Source organism: Moschus berezovskii, chromosome 16 (genome assembly GCF_049115385.1).
Source record: "Moschus berezovskii isolate FMDL1 chromosome 16, NW_MosBer_1.0, whole genome shotgun sequence".
NCBI classification, from domain to species: Eukaryota; Metazoa; Chordata; class Mammalia; order Artiodactyla; family Moschidae; genus Moschus; species Moschus berezovskii.
In genome coordinates this window covers 29,609,710-29,627,260 of record NC_142475.1, presented here as the reverse complement: position 1 = coordinate 29,627,260, position 17,551 = coordinate 29,609,710, and the positions used below count along the sequence as shown (strand labels likewise).

The window sequence follows — 17,551 nt, the reverse complement described above, 5'->3', positions numbered from 1 at the left end:
GTCTTCATATACAAAACACTTATTCAACATGTACCTTAAAATTTCACTTTCATATAATGATTCAGTACCCTCTCAAAGTTTTTGCCTAATAAAAACTGTTTTTAAGATTTCTATTGACCATATTACTGCAGAGTAAGGTTTCAGTTCAAGAGAAGTAGCTTACTGATTGCTTAATAAAGAGTCAACACTCAACTCTCTCATCTCCTACCCATCTCAATTTCTCCCCAATCTCGTCAGAGAATTATAATAACTGCAGACTAATACCTCTCAAAAGAGTAGGTTTTTTTTTACTTAGCTCTTAGCTTAAGTCACTCAGTCGTGTCCGACTCTTTGTGACCCCATGGACTGTAGCCTACCAGACTCCTACGTCTGTGGGATTCTCCAGGCAAGAGTACTGGAGTGGGTTGCCATTTCCTTCTCCAATTAATATGATGTAAAAATGTCATATTACTGACTATGTCATTAAAAGCCGTACTCTGAACATACCCAATTTATAGGTGACACAAAACTATAGTCTACTGTAAGGAAATAATAATTGAGAATAAGAAACTTACAAAGAGGAAAACAGAGGGAGTATTTTTTTTCCCTTTTTCCTTAGAAAAAGATCTTGGATCACTGTGTATGTTAGTTGTATTTGTAAATATAGTGGTTTGCTTGGAAATTTGGATTATTTGAGATATTTAGACGAGATCAGACCTGTTCAGTGTAGCATGGCCATTGACTATTTGAAATATTTAGGAAGACAGAGCTATTTCGGAGACAGAGATAAAGATTGTTGCATTTTGACATTTTCACCTAATGACTCCCCGTAAAGATACAGAGAAAGAATGTTATCTGCCAAGAGATTGTTGCACAACCTACTTGAGTTAGCAAAGTTCTTATGATTACACTACCTTGATTTTGACGGGGTAGGGGGTGGGGGGGAAACTTGGAAAGACAGTGGCAACATCTGCATTTTAACAGAAACTTTTCAAGACACATTTGAAATTATCATCCAAACATCATTCTAAACAAATGCAAAAACAGAAAACAAAAACTTTCTTCATATTTTTAGGAGTATTTTTGAAATAGCTTTGGATTTGGTAGACCCAAATATGGATTTTTTAAAAAAGATCTGAACTGAAATTTTTTCTTAAGAGTTGTAAACCGTTAAAATAATTGGCTACATGTATGTGATTTGATAGAAACATAAATTTGTTTCCATGACATCGAGATAGTGTTTTAAGGAGGATCACTTATGAAATTCAGCCCTCTACAGTTCAGGAATTATCCTAAACAACAACACTCAATCTGTGCTTATTTTATTTTACCCCACAAAGAACTGGACTGAGATCACCAGCTTATTTTAGCAAGCCAAAAATAAATACATGTAGCTTTGTTTACAGTATCATGTGTATGGGTTCATATGCAAAACTCAGTATGTTTCAGATGAATAAGCCTGTATTCATGTGACCACTGTAGGATAACCATAACCTCGATTTAAGGGGTAAAATATGAAGAACTTTATAAATATTTGTTCAATGTAAGTTTAATTACAATATATGATTTTGAATTTATAAAAGCTGCCTTGCTTTTACATTATTAAATGTTAAAATCATACGCTTTTAGACCCCACAATTTTTCTATTCAATGAAATGTTTTAAGGATGAATTTTATTACCTATTTCACTATCTTAAGACACAAAACACTAGTTGATTTCTTCGCTGTAACAGGTTCCTTCTTTTAAGTTATAGTTTGAGTAGTTTCCGCATGTAAAATTAATATATTATTAAAGGAAAAGTACAAAATGAAGTAAAAAGGAGGCATATATAAAACTATTGGTAAGTGTGTCAGAAATGTACTTACCAAAAAAGCAATAATTTTGTAAAATTGTATATCTTAATTAAAATTAAAATATCTTAATTGCTGAGAAATGATAAATAGTATGTCCTTATTTTGGCAGAAGAATAACAATAAATTTTTAGGGATCATTTTCAATTTAGAATGTAGATTAAACACTGTACCTTAGAAGTGTCTTGCTATATTTTTCTAAACACAGTTACTTATAATGGGATAGCATTTTAAAAGCAATGTAAACTGAATCCCCTAAACTAAAACTTTGTCTATGTCATCTAAAAGAGGAAAAAAAAATTAGAAAAAGAGAAGAGAGTCGCAAAGTGAAAACAAACTACCAATGGAAAAATTAAAAGTAGTTATTATACATTATTAATTACCAACCTTATGATTTCTGAGCTAAATTAAATGTTATACCCATTTAATTTACTTTAAAAACAGTCTTCTTAAAATTTTATTGTATTTAGGTCATGTTCATTACTTTTATGACCTGAAGTACATGTGTTAGGCATATCAACCAATTGGCACACATCCTCTTTTAAAGATAGAAAAAAAAAGATGACTATTATATTGTAATACTTTGTTCTCTCTCTCCTCCTCTTTCTATTTTTTTTTTTGTTTGTTTGTTTTTTGTTTTCATTTTTGGATGATTGGTGATTTGTTTGCTTCTCCTGGTTCCTGTTGATCAGTGGTGTTTGGCCAGTTTGTATTTTTCCAGACATCACTCCACGATGTTGTTGAGGTGTATGATGGGCCAACTCAGCAATCTTCTCTGTTATCTTCCCTCTCAGGATCCCATTCAGGTATCCTTTACTAGAACTGCCATGCATCAGTTATTGATAAAAGACTGACTTTGATTGGTAATGTAGTGAAAGTTGAGATTTATATCATCCATATTAGAAATAAAGTAAACTGAACATGAAGTCATTACTTTTCTAAAAAAGAATAGAAACGCAACAGTAATTCAAACTCGATAAAAATATAACCATTTTCTGGGATTGTAATCAAGTAAATATAGTATTTAGTCACTTTGTCCATGGTGTTTGATGTAATATTTAAAGATTCTTTACAGAATGAGGCAATATTATCAAAATGTAATAAAAACCTTCCAGTAAAAAAAGAAAAGGTTACAATTGAAGTTGAACCCAAAATAATATATTGTCAGAGGTAGAATATATTAATTTAATAGATCATAGAATGATGTTTTCAAATGACAGTGTAAATTAGTATAATTTGTTAGGTTTACTGAATGAAATTATTTATGATATCTTAGTGTTTGTTTTGTTGAGTAGGAGAATCACTTCCACTGAGTTCAGGTAATCAGATCACAATTCGATTTACTTCAGTTGGACCAATAACAGCTAAGGGATTTCACTTTGTTTATCAAGGTAAGTGACCCTGTAGCATAGAAACACACTAAGGAATGTAATCAGTTTCCATGCTATGTTCAGAATTGTTGAATGATGAGAGCCTCATAATCATATAGGACAAATAAAAGTTGTGTGCTTTAAAAAAAAATTGTTTTACCTTTTCCCCTTCCCCATTATTACAGCATTATTACTTTGATCAAAGTCAAAAAAAATCTATTGCTTCCATCATCATTCTCAAGCAAACTGCATGCTTTTCCTTGTTTTTAACATACTGTTTTCAAAACATCTTTTTTTTTTTTTGACAATGCTTCACTCTACACATTCTATTTCCTTATAGTCTAGCACTCTAAGAATGTTCAAACTTTTTGTTCTGATGTACTTAGACATGCCAAGGAAATCATTACTCATTCTCTTAGGAGAATTCAGACTTTCTTAATAATTATTAAATATTTTTGTGCAATTCAAAGTCAGTTTACATAGTTTTTTTGTCACTTATAATAGACAAACTTACACATTATATAAAACTAAATTAAGAGTTATCATCTGAATATTTTGTTTGAATTATATATAATCAATGTAGTTATTCTCAAATGTATCTTGAACTTTATTCCAAATAAATTTATAAACATTTGTGATTTGATATTCTTAAAAAACCCTCTTATTCTAATTATAATATTGGCTATAATATTACACTTTCATTTTAATAATAGTCCCTCTATAACAATGTGTGGTATTATGATTTTTAAAAGGCACTCTAACAAATGAAATTATTTTCACTCAAGTGACATAAGAGGAATCTATTTGGAATTCACCTTATCATTTTTTGGACTATTGTCAAACTCCTTAATCCCATCTGTATGTGTTTTAAAAAGAAAAAACATCCTGTTATCATTCTATCTTTAAAAAGTCACAATTGAAGAATATACCTAAAAGGAATTTCAAGTTTGATATTGTATGATTATTAAAATAAAGTTTCTATTGTTGTTAATCTGTCTGACTTCTATTCTGCTTAGTCTGAACATAGTTATTGTCTTCATCAGTAAACATATTTTGAACAACTAAGTTTATGAATATGTTGTGAAATTAATCAAGTGTTTTTGCTTTTTTAAAATCTGTGTTTTTAGGGAGCAAATAGTGTTTAAAAAATTGACATTGCTTTATATAACTTGACATCTGCTTTTTGTATTCTTGGCATTCCAATTTAAAAAAAAATGTACCTGTTACCATTCCTTAAATTGAAATATCTTTGCTCAATCTACATTGTTATATTGATAAAAGTATGGTAAAACAAAAAACAGAAAGTAACTGATGTTGTTTAAAGAATACAAAATAAATAAAATTTTATTTAAAATGTTTTTAAATAAAAAATGTTAATGACAATAGCAATATTTATTCATTTTGAATTTATCATTTCATCATGTATGAAACTTTATACTTTTAAAACTTTAAACTTTATACTTTAAATACTTTTAAAGTATACTTTTTATACTTTAAACTTTTATAAATATGTTCAAATTGTTAGCTAAAGTTCAAGTTACTGAAGATTTCTTTGAAATCTGTTTGTATAGTCACATTTTGAAACCTGTATTTCTCTACCAAACATGAAATTAAAATCCACAATTATTTGTATGCAGCTGTTCCTAGAACAAGTTCCACACAATGCAGTTCTGTGCCTGAACCAAGGTTTGGAAGAAGGATTGGCAATGAATTTGCAGTTGGTTCATTAGTTCTTTTTGAATGTAACCCAGGATATATTCTCCATGGATCCATTGCGATTAGGTGTGATACAGTGCCAAATTCTTTGGCCCAATGGAATGATTCCTTACCTACCTGTATTGGTAAGTTTATACATTTGTATGCTTCATGTTGTACATATTGTATATCAAAATTAGTTATCTTACATCTGTCAATATTTAATACTTTATATGTTATGATGTATCTAAATATGGAAATTACAGTGGCTATTTGATGCAATTGAGGTGTGATGCTATCAATGAAAATATACATATATATTTCCAATAACAGAATTAGAATGCTATTAATATGGAATTATTAGTCATCACCATCCTTTAAAATAAACACTTCATTTAAAAAATTTATGCAAATATGTCTATGCCAATATATAAGGAATTTACCTATCTTTTAAAGATCCCAGAGATTGATTTTTCTGGGTATGTTTTATCAGCAAAGAAATTAGAAAATGCAAATTAATACATTTTTTGTTTCCTTTTCTCTATTAGTTACATGCATGCATACTTAGTCACTTCAGTTGTACTGACTCTTTAAGATCCCATGGACCATAACTCACCAGGCTCCTCTGTCCAGGGAACTCTCCAAGCAAGAACACTGGAGTGGGTTGCCATGCCCTCCTCCAGGGGATTTTCCCCACTCAGGAATCAAACCTGCATCTCATTACACTGTAGGCAGATTTTTTTCCACTGAGCCACCAAAGAAGCCCCATTTAAGTTATATATATATATAAATATAAAATAAGAAATTTTCCCAGTATTTCACAGATATAAGTGGAAACACTTTAAATGGGTAGATGGCAATAGGATTAGTCAAATCTCATTATTTGAAACTATTTTTGTAACGTTATATCCAGGGCTTCTGAGGTGGCACTAGTGGTAAAGAACCACCTGCTAATTCAGGAGACGTAAGAGATGTGGTTTGAACCCTGGGTCAGGAAGATCATCTGGAGAAGGAAATGGCAACCCACTCCCCTATTCCTGCCTTTAAAATCCCATGGACAGATGAGCCTGGCAGACTACAGTCCATGGCATATTACATGACTGAGGACTGAGCACACAACACACATATAGAGTTTATATTGATAAACAAAATGCAAGCTTTATAAACTTAGCTCTGCTAAGTTATTTGAAGCAGTTAAAGCATTTTCTAAACAATAAAAATATCAATAGTTTAGAATCTTATCATATTTCAGGATCATTACAATGACTTTTGGATCCTGTAGAATTCCATGGATGTGGAAAATGTAGACTGTAGTGAAGTTGCTTTCTTCTTTGTTCAAAGAGCATGTCTGGAAATTAAGTTTTTTAATTACATATTGTAAAACTGAAAGAAGAGTATTAAAGCTTCATCTCAGGTTAAGAAATAGTTCTAATGAGTTCTTCCTCATTAAAGTTTTATTAGCTTGAGATTTGCAAAATGAAAGGAAGGTATTTTTAAATAAAAGATAAGTAAAATTTTGTTTTTATTTTAATAATCTCAATTCTCTACTTTGTGATAGAGAAGACATGAGTGTATATATAAACAATATAATATGTACATTTATAAATATATAAAATCTATAATAACACATACTATTAAAAACACATTTTATCGTATTTTAACAGAGATTAATACAATATTCAGTTCAGTTCAGTTCAGTCGCTCAGTCCTGTCGACTCTGTGACCACATGAATCACAGCACGCCAGGCCTCCCTGTCCCATCACCGACTCCCGGAGTTCACTCAAACTCATGTCCATTGAGTCGGTTAGTTCATACTTCATTCGGAGGAGGCAATGGCACCCCACTCCAGTACTCTTGCCTGGAAAATCCCATGGACAGAGGAGCCTGGTAGGCTGCAGTCCATGGGGTCGCAAAGAGTGAGACACAACTGAGCGACTTCACTTTCACTTTTCACGTTCATGCATTGGAGAAAGAAATGGCAACCCACTCCAGTGTTCTTGCCTGGAGAATCCTAAGGACAGCGGAGCCTGGTGGGTTGCTGTCTATGGGGTCGCACAGAATCGGACACGACTGAAGTGACTTAGCAGCAGCAGCATACTTAATTAGAATAATGTATTTTAAACAAATTTTAATTGAAATGATATGGAAGTTACACTCATTTCTACTGAGGAAGGAGCAAAGATAAAATTTGGTGATATGCATTTATAGAACACATACTGTGTATAGGACAAAACTGCTTTAAATATTTTACCATTCAAATAAGAACAATTCATTAATAATTGTGCTTGGAAAATGTGCAAATTAGGACTATCATAAAAAAAATAGAATGAATGGTACAAATTGGGCCTATCATAAACAAAAATGTAGGATCTAGATCTCTATAGGAACTTGATATCACCACTCTCTCAAACAAATACATCTTGCATATTTCACAGAGTATTTTTCTTACAACCAAAAATCTAATTCTTCCTTCTACAGTAAATGGAATGGGAACTGTTCTTTTATTTGTTGAAAACAACATTCAGAAAGTAATTTTAAACACTGGAAAGCTGTAAATGACTCCTCAACTTTCTTGTCTTTCAACTAAATAACCAGTTTCTAGTATGACTATGATTTAACACTTCCCATTTGCCAGGTTTCATTGTGAGTAATTTATCAACAAAGACATGTTTAATTAACCTCTTGCAGCAAACCTATCGAGAAGTTACTCTCAGAATTTACAGAATTTACAGGTGAATAAACTGAGTCTTGCTGCTGCTGCTGCTGCTAAGTCACTTCAGTCGTGTCCGACTCTGTGTGACCCCATAGACGGAAGCCCACCAGGCTCCCCCATCCCTGGGATTCTCCAGGCAAGAACACTGGAGTGGGTTGCCATTTCCTTCTCCAATGTGTGAAAGTGAAGTTGCTCAGTCGTGTCCGACCCCCAGCAACCCCACGGACTGCAGCCTACCAGGCTCCTCCATCCATGGGATTTTCTAGGCAATAGTACTGGAGTGGCTTGCCATTAAAACAGTTTTCTTTAAAAGTGACACAGCCTAATAAGTAGTAACATAGGAGCAGGATTTGAAAATATTTTCTGATTCCATACTTCAAAGTGCATGATAGAAGAGTGTTTTCCTTTTTGTTTTGACTGATAAGGTAATTTCCTAATTCAAATTCTATATCTTTTTTATAATGTGGAATTTCTTAACCTGTTAAAATATATTTTTGACAGTCAGCAAGCAAAGGAGAAGAAATCATTTGCACTTGATGTTTCTCCTCTTTTGCACCTAGCATAGAGCTATGGTTAATGGAACAAAAAGATCTTTATATACTTTTATACTCTCATAAGAGAAAATAGATAATGCTCTTCCTTATGACCACACTATATGTTGAGTTCATAGCCTTATAAAATATGAATAAATTAATTATCCTAAAAGACTATGAGCTGAGAGAAATGTTCCTTTATGTCTAGGCCAAAATTAGTCATACAATATGCATAAATCAGAAATTACATTGCTTCAATTCAGTTTAATAATTGAAGAAAGACAAAAGATAATAAATCTCTAGCCTTACAGTGGATTTTTAAATATTGCTTTCTAAATATCAAGAATCAATCATTATTTCTGCCTCACTTTTCTCAATAATTATTTATGTCATTTCTCTGTCAGTTTTAGTTTCTTTATGTACATAGTGATAGAAAATATTAATACCATACAATGGAATATAATGAATGAGTAGCTATCTACCTTTCATTTCATATATATTATGAAAATTCCCTCAAAACAATTATAAAAGTAGATTGATAAAGAGACTTATGGAAAGGCATAAACTAGTTCATTAATCTTTAAATATTATTGAAAATATTCCTTTATCCACTTAGAGTGTTCAAAGAACAAACTTATGCACAACAGTGTCCAAATTAATGGAAAAATTTGTAAGAAATCATAAAAAATTAAATAAAGTCTTCATAACCAGGAGCTGTAGTAGGTTCTCAGTGTAAGGGTCAGTTGAGTCTTAGGTGGTAATAGGCTTTGACTTTAACACTGAATTATGGTGAATTACTACATGAGTCTGAAAATTTTTGCATAATCTCTGATTCTCAATTCCCATATCAACAAAACAGGGAAGTTATAGATTTATTGTGGTTATTAAATATTTTAAAGCCTTGGCAAAATTCTTGGACTCCCATAAGTACTCAAAAATTAAGTTGTTTTTGTGCTTTGCAAATTCTCCACCATAAAATCAGAACATACAACTTAAATTCTAAAAGTATTGGATCTCAAATAAAGAACTTCTATGTAGTGTTCATAAAAGATTTGATATTATTGATTTTAATATGTTGATAAGTAGTTTTATCTTTTTTCCTTTTTTTTTATTGGAAGCTAATTATTTTACAATATTATATTGGTTGGTTTTGCCATACACTGACATGAATCCGCCCCGAGTGTACATGAGTTTCCCCTCCTGAACCCCCCTCCCACCTCCCTCCTCCCTTTATCCTCCCTCTGGGTCATCCCTGCACACCAGCCCCAAGCATCCTGTAACATGCATCGACCCTGAACTGGTGATTCATTTCACATATGACAACATAACATGTTTCAATACCATTCTCCCAAATCATCCCACCCTCACCCTCTCCCACAGAGTCCCAAAGACTGTTCTATACATCTGTGTCTCTTTTGCTCTCTCGTTTACAGGGTTATCATTTGCATCTTTCTAAATTCCATATATATGCATTAGTATACTGTATTGGTGTTTTTCTTTCTGGCTTACTTCACTCTGTATAATAGGCTCCAGTTTCATCCACCTCATTAGAACTGGTTCAAATGCATTCTTTTTAATGGCTGAGTAATACTCCATTGTGTAAATGTACCACAGCTTTCTTATCCATTCGTCTGCAGATGGTTTAATAACACTTTATTATATGTAAAGATTATCTTCTGCTGAAGATTTTTGCATCTTGAAAAGGTCTAAAAGCATGGCCTCTATTAGTTTTTCTAATTCTGATAATTTAGTTCCTTAAAGGCAAGATTTTTTTCTCAGTTAAAAATTTTCAGAAAGGCTTTAGTGAAATATAATGACAATTTTCTTGAGGATAATATTCATTATTAGAATATTCTATTTAGGAGTTGTAAAATTTCTTTCCATCAATTTAAAAATTTAAGGACAGTAGATTTAAAAGTAACAAACTTATAACAAAAGGCATATATTCATGATTTGCTTTGGTTTCAGTGCTTGTCTAAAGGTCTAAAACAAAAATAAACTTGAAATTAAAATAATGACTACCATTATTCTAATTGGTTGAAAAATATTTGTTTTATCAAGGTTTGAACATTACATTATCCAAAATATTATATTTTCTTTTGTCCATGAAGGTATGATGATAATGTTATAAAGAGGAAAGAGATAAAAGGGAGAAATGAGCTGACATTAAAGAAGGAAGGAAAAAAAATGTAACAATAGTTTAGGAAGAGGAAAGGGAAATAAGAGAAAAATAAAATATTCCATGTGATGGAAAACAGAGAAAAAGAACTGTACACTGTAAACATTTTTGTTTAAAGCAGAAGAAAACCCCTATTCTACACGATTATTGCAAAGCTTTTCCATATGTCAAATGTGTCAGTTGATTAATCCTGGTGTTTTTGCCATAAGAAATAAGAATCCATGTAAAGAACAAGAAGATCAGGCCATTTGACTATAAATTCATTTCAGCAAGTGCAGAAGCTTCTACCACGCATTAAAGCCTTTGAAAGACTTTGAGATCTTGCAATGGCTGATATGCAACATCAGGAGTAAATGTGAACAGACTGTCATCCCTAGCCTAGATGGAGTCAGCCTCACTTTTTACTTTTAAGGCAAGAAGATGAGGGACTCAGGAGCCATTACACTCTCTCTGTCAAAAGTCCATTTCTCTCTCGATACCTGGGCTTTTTGAGAAACATGTGCGTGCATCTATGGTGGGTCTTTAAACATAAAACACACTACCTTTTATGTTGCATTGGTTTGAAAGTGCATACTTAGAGATTGAAACTTTCATCAGATGGCTTCTGTTTCCTTACAAGATCACACGAAAAGTGCATATTACTTTATGTCACTTAAAAAGTAATGTATACTTTGTAGAACAAGTATAAATCCAGAAAACTGAATATATAACAGAAGGACATATGGGATTTGTATGAAACAAGAACTAGATTCTAAATGACACTTGGATGATAGCTCACTTTAGGTTTTACCATTTGATCCCACTGCTAGACTTTACATAAATGAAAATATACTTTGCATTTCTATTTTTAGATATAAATATTTTTAGTTTTAAATGTTATGAAAAAATGTATTTAAGTATTCAAAAATTCAGAAAAAGAGAAGGCTTTATGTCTTAATTCAAATATGAGTCAAATGCAGAGTTATCTTAGGTTGATATTAAAGAATTATCTGTAATTTGTGTTCATTTTCATTTTCTATTATCTGGATAAAATTCTAACTGCTTCAAAGTCTTTGAACTTTATATTTTTTCTCCTTGCAAAATCATCCCCAAGATACCTTTTGGGCTTACTGCATTGCTTCATTCCAGTTTTCACCTGAATATCTTTTTTGACCATCTTATCTAAAGTAATTTTCTTTCACTCATGCTCCATTTGTTCTTTATATCTTTATTCTGTTGTTGTTTTTTTTTTAAGCAGCAACCATTCACCAGATTATATATAGTTAGGATGCTTCTCTAATCTTTCTTGCCCTCCTCTTCCTGTCACTATGTTCTATTTTTTGCTCAAGAAAAAGAGGACATGGCATACAAGAGGTTTTCAATAAACATTTGTTCAATAAATGGATTTTAGCAGATAAGTTTGATAATTTCATAAATTTTTATAGAGGTAGAACAACTAACCAACTTCCCTAGTCCAGGACCCATGCTTTTTCAACTTCAGGCTTTCACTGCATGGTGATATTCTTGCTCAGTTTACTTGCTTAGACCTTTACAAGCCATCTTGAAACTATAGGACACTTGAGAATCCATAGAAAGAGGCACAGGTAAAACATACACAGTAGATTTTCATAGTGTATAGGTAATTTTATTCTGAGAAAGAACAAATTCTCTATATTTTTCAGTTTAAATATAATCTTTGTTAATCTATTACAGAGTATTATACATAATGATTCCATTTCCCCTCCCTTTACTGGTTCAATGAATACTCAGTTGATAGCTTAGGCCAAGTGAACATCCAACAATTGAAACCAAATGAAAGCAGTGACCTACATTTCTAGTGATTTCCATCTCAAATATAATTGTTTGAGTTTCACAGTTCTTATTACTGCTATCAACACTTTTATTTTTTTTCTGTCATAGTAGAACAAAAAAAAAATGTTCATTAATTTTTTTTAAAAAGTTGACATGTTGAAATTAAACTGTTGTTTTGAAAGCATCCCCATTAGACATGATATGCAAGTTGTACTTATAGTTAAAATGGTCAGATACTGAATTAGGTAATTTACAAATTTAACTAACCTGTATAAGAAAACAATATTTAATATTCTTGTGCGAACCTGTCTCATCAAGTAGTTCTTAGGTAAATTATAAAGCACAATAATGTTTTCATAAGAATGTTGGGCTTTGAACAGAGGTAAACTTGATAAATTTGCTGAAGACCGAACTTTTTCTTCCAAATTTGACCTTATTACACTTCAGATTTCTTAAAAATCTTAGTCTCTGAAAACCCAAAACTCTCTTATCTCTGAAATTCTGTGATTTGAATAAGCCCCTAATAGCTCTGACAATATATGGCCTTAGGCATAAGTATTTCTGTTAGTGGGAGGTATCTTTTGAAAAGCTCCTGAACATGCCACTTACCTCCCTTAGGCAGAAGTGTTTAATTAGCTGCTTATCCCATCACTCTTATCAAGCTTTGTTTCTTCAGGTCCTTTAGAGACCCAGAAAGAGCTATTTTTACTTGTATTGGATCCATGGCAACACTTGTCCGCACTGTATTTTTTCAGTGGAAAGAAGCAGATGAAGAAATACATACAGTATCTGAATCTTCATCCATTGATTCACTCATCCATTCAATCATGAAAAAGTTACTAAATATAATAATGAATAGCATTGACTAGTATTTGTATGAAGTGCTATTAAACATTGTCTCATTTAATACTGACACCAACACCAGGAGATAGATAAGAATATTCTCTCTTTTACTGATGGATAGTGAAACCCCTGTGGTTTAGAGACAAAAAAAAAATTAATACTTGTACCCAAGCTACTTGACTCTAAGATCTGTTTTCTTAATCTATATGTTATATTGAATAATACTGATTAGAAGATATTAAAAATATATAATACATTCTTTTTAAAATAGAAAAAAATATTAGGATAAGTAATATACAAAGGATATAAAACTTTATAAAACATTACTATGTGGTAATGCACTTCTGGGAACACACTTATAATGTATTTTCTTGGGAAAAATAAAAACAAGTGAAGTAGAATTAAATATGGCTTCTTTAGAAACATACTATTAGAAAAGAATGATGCAGGAATGGTAAAAAAAAAAAGTAACTTTACTTAATCATAAGATTTATAAAGATAGGCAGTCACTCAGTAATTTATTTAACAAGCATTTATTTAGTTTACCAAGTATTAGAGAGATCTTTTCAAGAAAATTGGAGATATCAAGGGAATATTTCACATAAGGATGGGTACAATAAAGGGCAGAAATTATAAGGACCTAATAGAAGCAAAAGAGATTAAGAAAAAGTAGCAAGAATACACAGAAGAACTGTACAAAAAAGGTCTTAATGACCTGGATAAACATGATAATGTGGTCACTCACCTAGAGTCAGACATCCTGGAGTATAAAGTCAAGTGGGCCTTAGGAAGCATTACTACAAACAAAGCTAGTGGTGATAGAATTCCAGGTGACCTATTTAAACATTTAAGAGATGATGCTGTTAAAATGCTGCACTCAATATGTCCAAACTTGGAAAATTCAGCATAACCACAGGACTGGAAAAAGTTAGTTTTCGTTCCAATCCCAAAGAAGGACAATGACAAAGAATGTTCAACTACCATACAATTGCACTCATTTCACATGCTAGCCAACAGTGCTCAAAATCCTTCAAGTTAGGCTTCAGCAGCACATGAACTGAGAATTTCCAGATGTACAAGCTGGGTTTAGGAAAGGGCAAAGAACCAGAGATCAAATTGCTAACATTCATTGGATCATAGAGAAAGCAACAGAATTCCGGATAAACATCTGCTTCTTTGACTACACTAAAGTCTGACGGTGGATAACAGCAAACTGTGGACAGTTCTTCAAGAGTTGAGAATGCCAGACCACCTTACCTGTCTCCTGAGAAACCTGTATGCAAGTCAAGAAGCAACAGTTAAAACCAGACATGGAATAACTGACTGATTCAAAATTGGGAATGGAGTACGTCAAGGTTGAATATTGTCACCCTGCTTATTTAACTTATATGCAGAGTACATCATGCAAAATGCTGGGCTAGATGAATCACAAGTTGGAATCAAGATTACTAGGAAACCTATCAACAACCTCAAGCATTCCAACTCTGTGCAACCCCAGGGACTGTAGCCCACCAGGTTTCTCTGTCCATGGAGATTCTCCAGGCAAAAATTCTGAAGTGGGTTGCCATGCCCTCCTCCAGGGGATCTTACCAACACAGGGATCGAACCCAGGTCTCCTGCATTGCAGGCAGATTCTTTACTGTCTGAGCCACCAAAGAAGCCCAGACGTACAGAAGATACCATTTTAGTGGCAGAAAGGGAAAATGAGCTAAAGAGTCTTCTGATGAGAGTGAAAGAGGAGAGTAAATAAGCTGGTTTTAAACTTAACATTCAAAAAACTAAAATCGTGGCATCCGGTCCCATCACTTAATGGCTAAAAGTTGGGGAAAATGTGGAAACAGTCATAGGCTTTATTTTCTTGTGCTCCAAAATCACTGTGGATGGTGACTGCAGCCATAAAATTAAAAGATGCTTCCTCCTTGGAAGGAAAGCTATGACAAAACTAGACAGCGTATTAAAAAGCAGAGACAAAGTCCGTATACTCAGAGTTATGGTTTTTGCAGTAGTCATATGGAGGAGAGCGTTAGACCATAAAAAAGAATGAGCACTGAAGAACTGATGCTTTCAAACTGTGATGCTGGAGAACACTCTTGAGAGTCCCTTGGACAGCCAGGAGATCAAACCAGTCAATCCTAAAGGAAATCAACCCTGAATATTCATTGGAACGACTAAAACTCCAATACTTTGGTCACCTGATGTGAAGAGTCGACTCATTGGAAAAGACCCTGATCCTGGGAAAGATGAGAGGCAGGAGGAGAAGGGGACAAAGAGGATGAGATGATTGGAAAGCATCATTGACTCAAAGGGCATGTGTTTGAACATACTCCGGGAGAAAGTGAAGGGCAGGGAAGCCTGGCATGCTGCAGTCCACAGAGTTGCAAAGAGTCTGACACAACTTACCTTCTGAACAATAACAACAAAGTGCCAGGCACTATTCTAGGCACTGGCCACATAGCTTTGAATAAGAGGATAAGGTCTCTGCCCTTAGGGAGTTTGCTTTTGTTTCAGATAGTGGTAAATGCTATGGAGCAAAAGACAGCAGATGCTGGAAGTTAGAAGACATCCAGAGCATGCTGCTGTTTTAAATACAAATGAGATGAATGAAGAGGGGTGGGATATATGAAAGTCAAAGAGGTAAGCAAGCCACAACAATAATCTCAGGTGTCAAGAACAGAGTGAATGATGGCAAAAATGACAGACAAATTGGGAGAGGCAGAGCAGAGGCCAAGTCATAGGGTGCCTCAAAGGCTGGAAGAGTTAGAATTTTCCTAAGTCATGGAAATTCATTGAGCTATAGAAAGATACGATCTCAGTTTCTGGAAAATCACTGTGGCTAATATAAGGGATGGGGGTGGTATAGAAGCAATAAGACTGAATAGAAACCTATTGTGGAAGTGGAAGGGAAAGTTAATGTTGATTTAGATTGGCAGATCATGATCAGTGATGGGAACTGGTAAACTTTCGGATATATTTTTAAAATAGAATTGACATAGTTTGCTGATAGGTTGAATATAGATGTACATGTGAATTTGAAAAAAAAGATGAATTGAGTTTTAGATTTTTGGCTTAAGAATTAGGTGGTAACATTTACTGAGAGGGCAAATAGTATAGATCAGGGAGAATTTCAAAAATCTTGATTTGGACGTGTGAATTTTGAGATATTGAGTTGACATATTATTGTAGAACTCTGGATAGAAGTTATGGTTAGAGATAAATGTTTAGTAGCCATAGTATATGGCTTCCCGGGTGCCTCAGACAGTAAAGAATCTGCCTGCAATGACAGAGACCTGGGTTTGATCCCTGGGCCGAGAAGATCTCATGGAAAAGGAAATGGCTACCCATTCTAGTTTTCTTGCCTTGAGAATCCCCACAGACAGAGGAACCTGGCAGGCTACAGTCCATGGAGTTGCAGAGTTAGACACTGCTGAGCGACTAACACTGGAGTCATAGTATATAGATGACATGGTAATAGATGCCATTACAGAAGAGGGGAGGTTAAAAAGAGATGTGAAGAGGTGTAGGTCACAGAGAGATAGCATTTGAATTGAAAGAATCAGAAGGAGGATGAGCTAAAATTTTCTTTAAAAATACTTTATCACACTGATTTAAAAGTTTGAAAATGTAAAAATTTGTAGCGTTGTTTTGAATAATTACCCTAGATTTTTTGCATTCAGGTTTAGAAGTGACACAAAGTTGTATAATTACCATTAAAAAATATTACAAAAATATATTCTGATATTTCATCATTAAAGCCAGATTAGGACACGTGTCCAAGGATCATAGTGCCATTAGAACATAAAATAACAATAGTTGTAGCAAAAGAAAATATAATTTACTGACTTACTATGCTTCAAGCAGTATGTAAGCTTCTTTATGTGCATGGTTATTGTTTAGTTGTTAAGTCGTAACTGAATCTTTTGAGACTCCTCTGTCCATGGGATTTCTCAGGCAAGAATACTGGAATTGCCATTTCCTTCTCCAGGGGTTTTTCCTGACCGAAGCTTTGAACCTGTTTCCCTCTCATTGGCAGATGGATTCTTTACCACTGGGTCCCAGAGAAGCCCCATTATGTAGATTATAATATCTATTTACTATCCACAAAAGCCCCTTGGAAACAATTGCATTATCTTTTAACAGAGCATCTGAGTTTCAGAGAATTCAAGGACATGTCCAACATCACACAGTATTTAAAACTGAACGTTTGGTCATTCCCAGAGTCAATCTGATACTACCAGCAGTGTAAGAATTTTGCTTTAAGAGTGGTACCTTTAAACAGTGTTAAAAGTCTTTCTGTCTTCAGAGCAAGTCTCCATATGTATTCTCTCCTGTAGCAGTTGTACTGGCAATAACCAGACTGTCACCATATTGAGTATTTTCTTTACACTGAACAACATGAATGTGGAGTCAAACTACCAGTGTTCAAACTCCATCTTCATCTCTGACTAGCTGTGTGATCTTGAGAAAGTTATTTAAACTGTTCAGTTCAGTTCAGTCGCTCAGTTGTGTCCGACTCTTTGCGACCCCATGAATCACAGCACGCCAGGCCTCCCTGTCCATCACCAACTCCCGGAGTTCACTCAAACTCATGGCCATCGA

General features: G+C 33.5%; 1 protein-coding gene across 4 annotated transcripts in view; it reads left to right on the top strand.

Annotated features, from left to right (window-relative positions):
- Positions 1-17,551, top strand: part of CSMD3 (CUB and Sushi multiple domains 3) — a 1,369,436-nt gene that overhangs the window by 1,165,375 nt on the left and 186,510 nt on the right. For 3 of the 4 annotated variants that reach the window (XM_088844605.1, XM_088844604.1, XM_055432443.2), the window contains 3 exons: positions 2,523-2,636; positions 3,126-3,221; positions 4,838-5,041. In XM_088844605.1, the coding sequence (XP_088700731.1) occupies positions 2,523-2,636; positions 3,126-3,221; positions 4,838-5,041 (414 nt within the window). The remainder of the gene's footprint in view (positions 1-2,522; positions 2,637-3,125; positions 3,222-4,837; positions 5,042-17,551) is intronic. The other variant, XM_088844606.1, reaches the window with a different exon arrangement.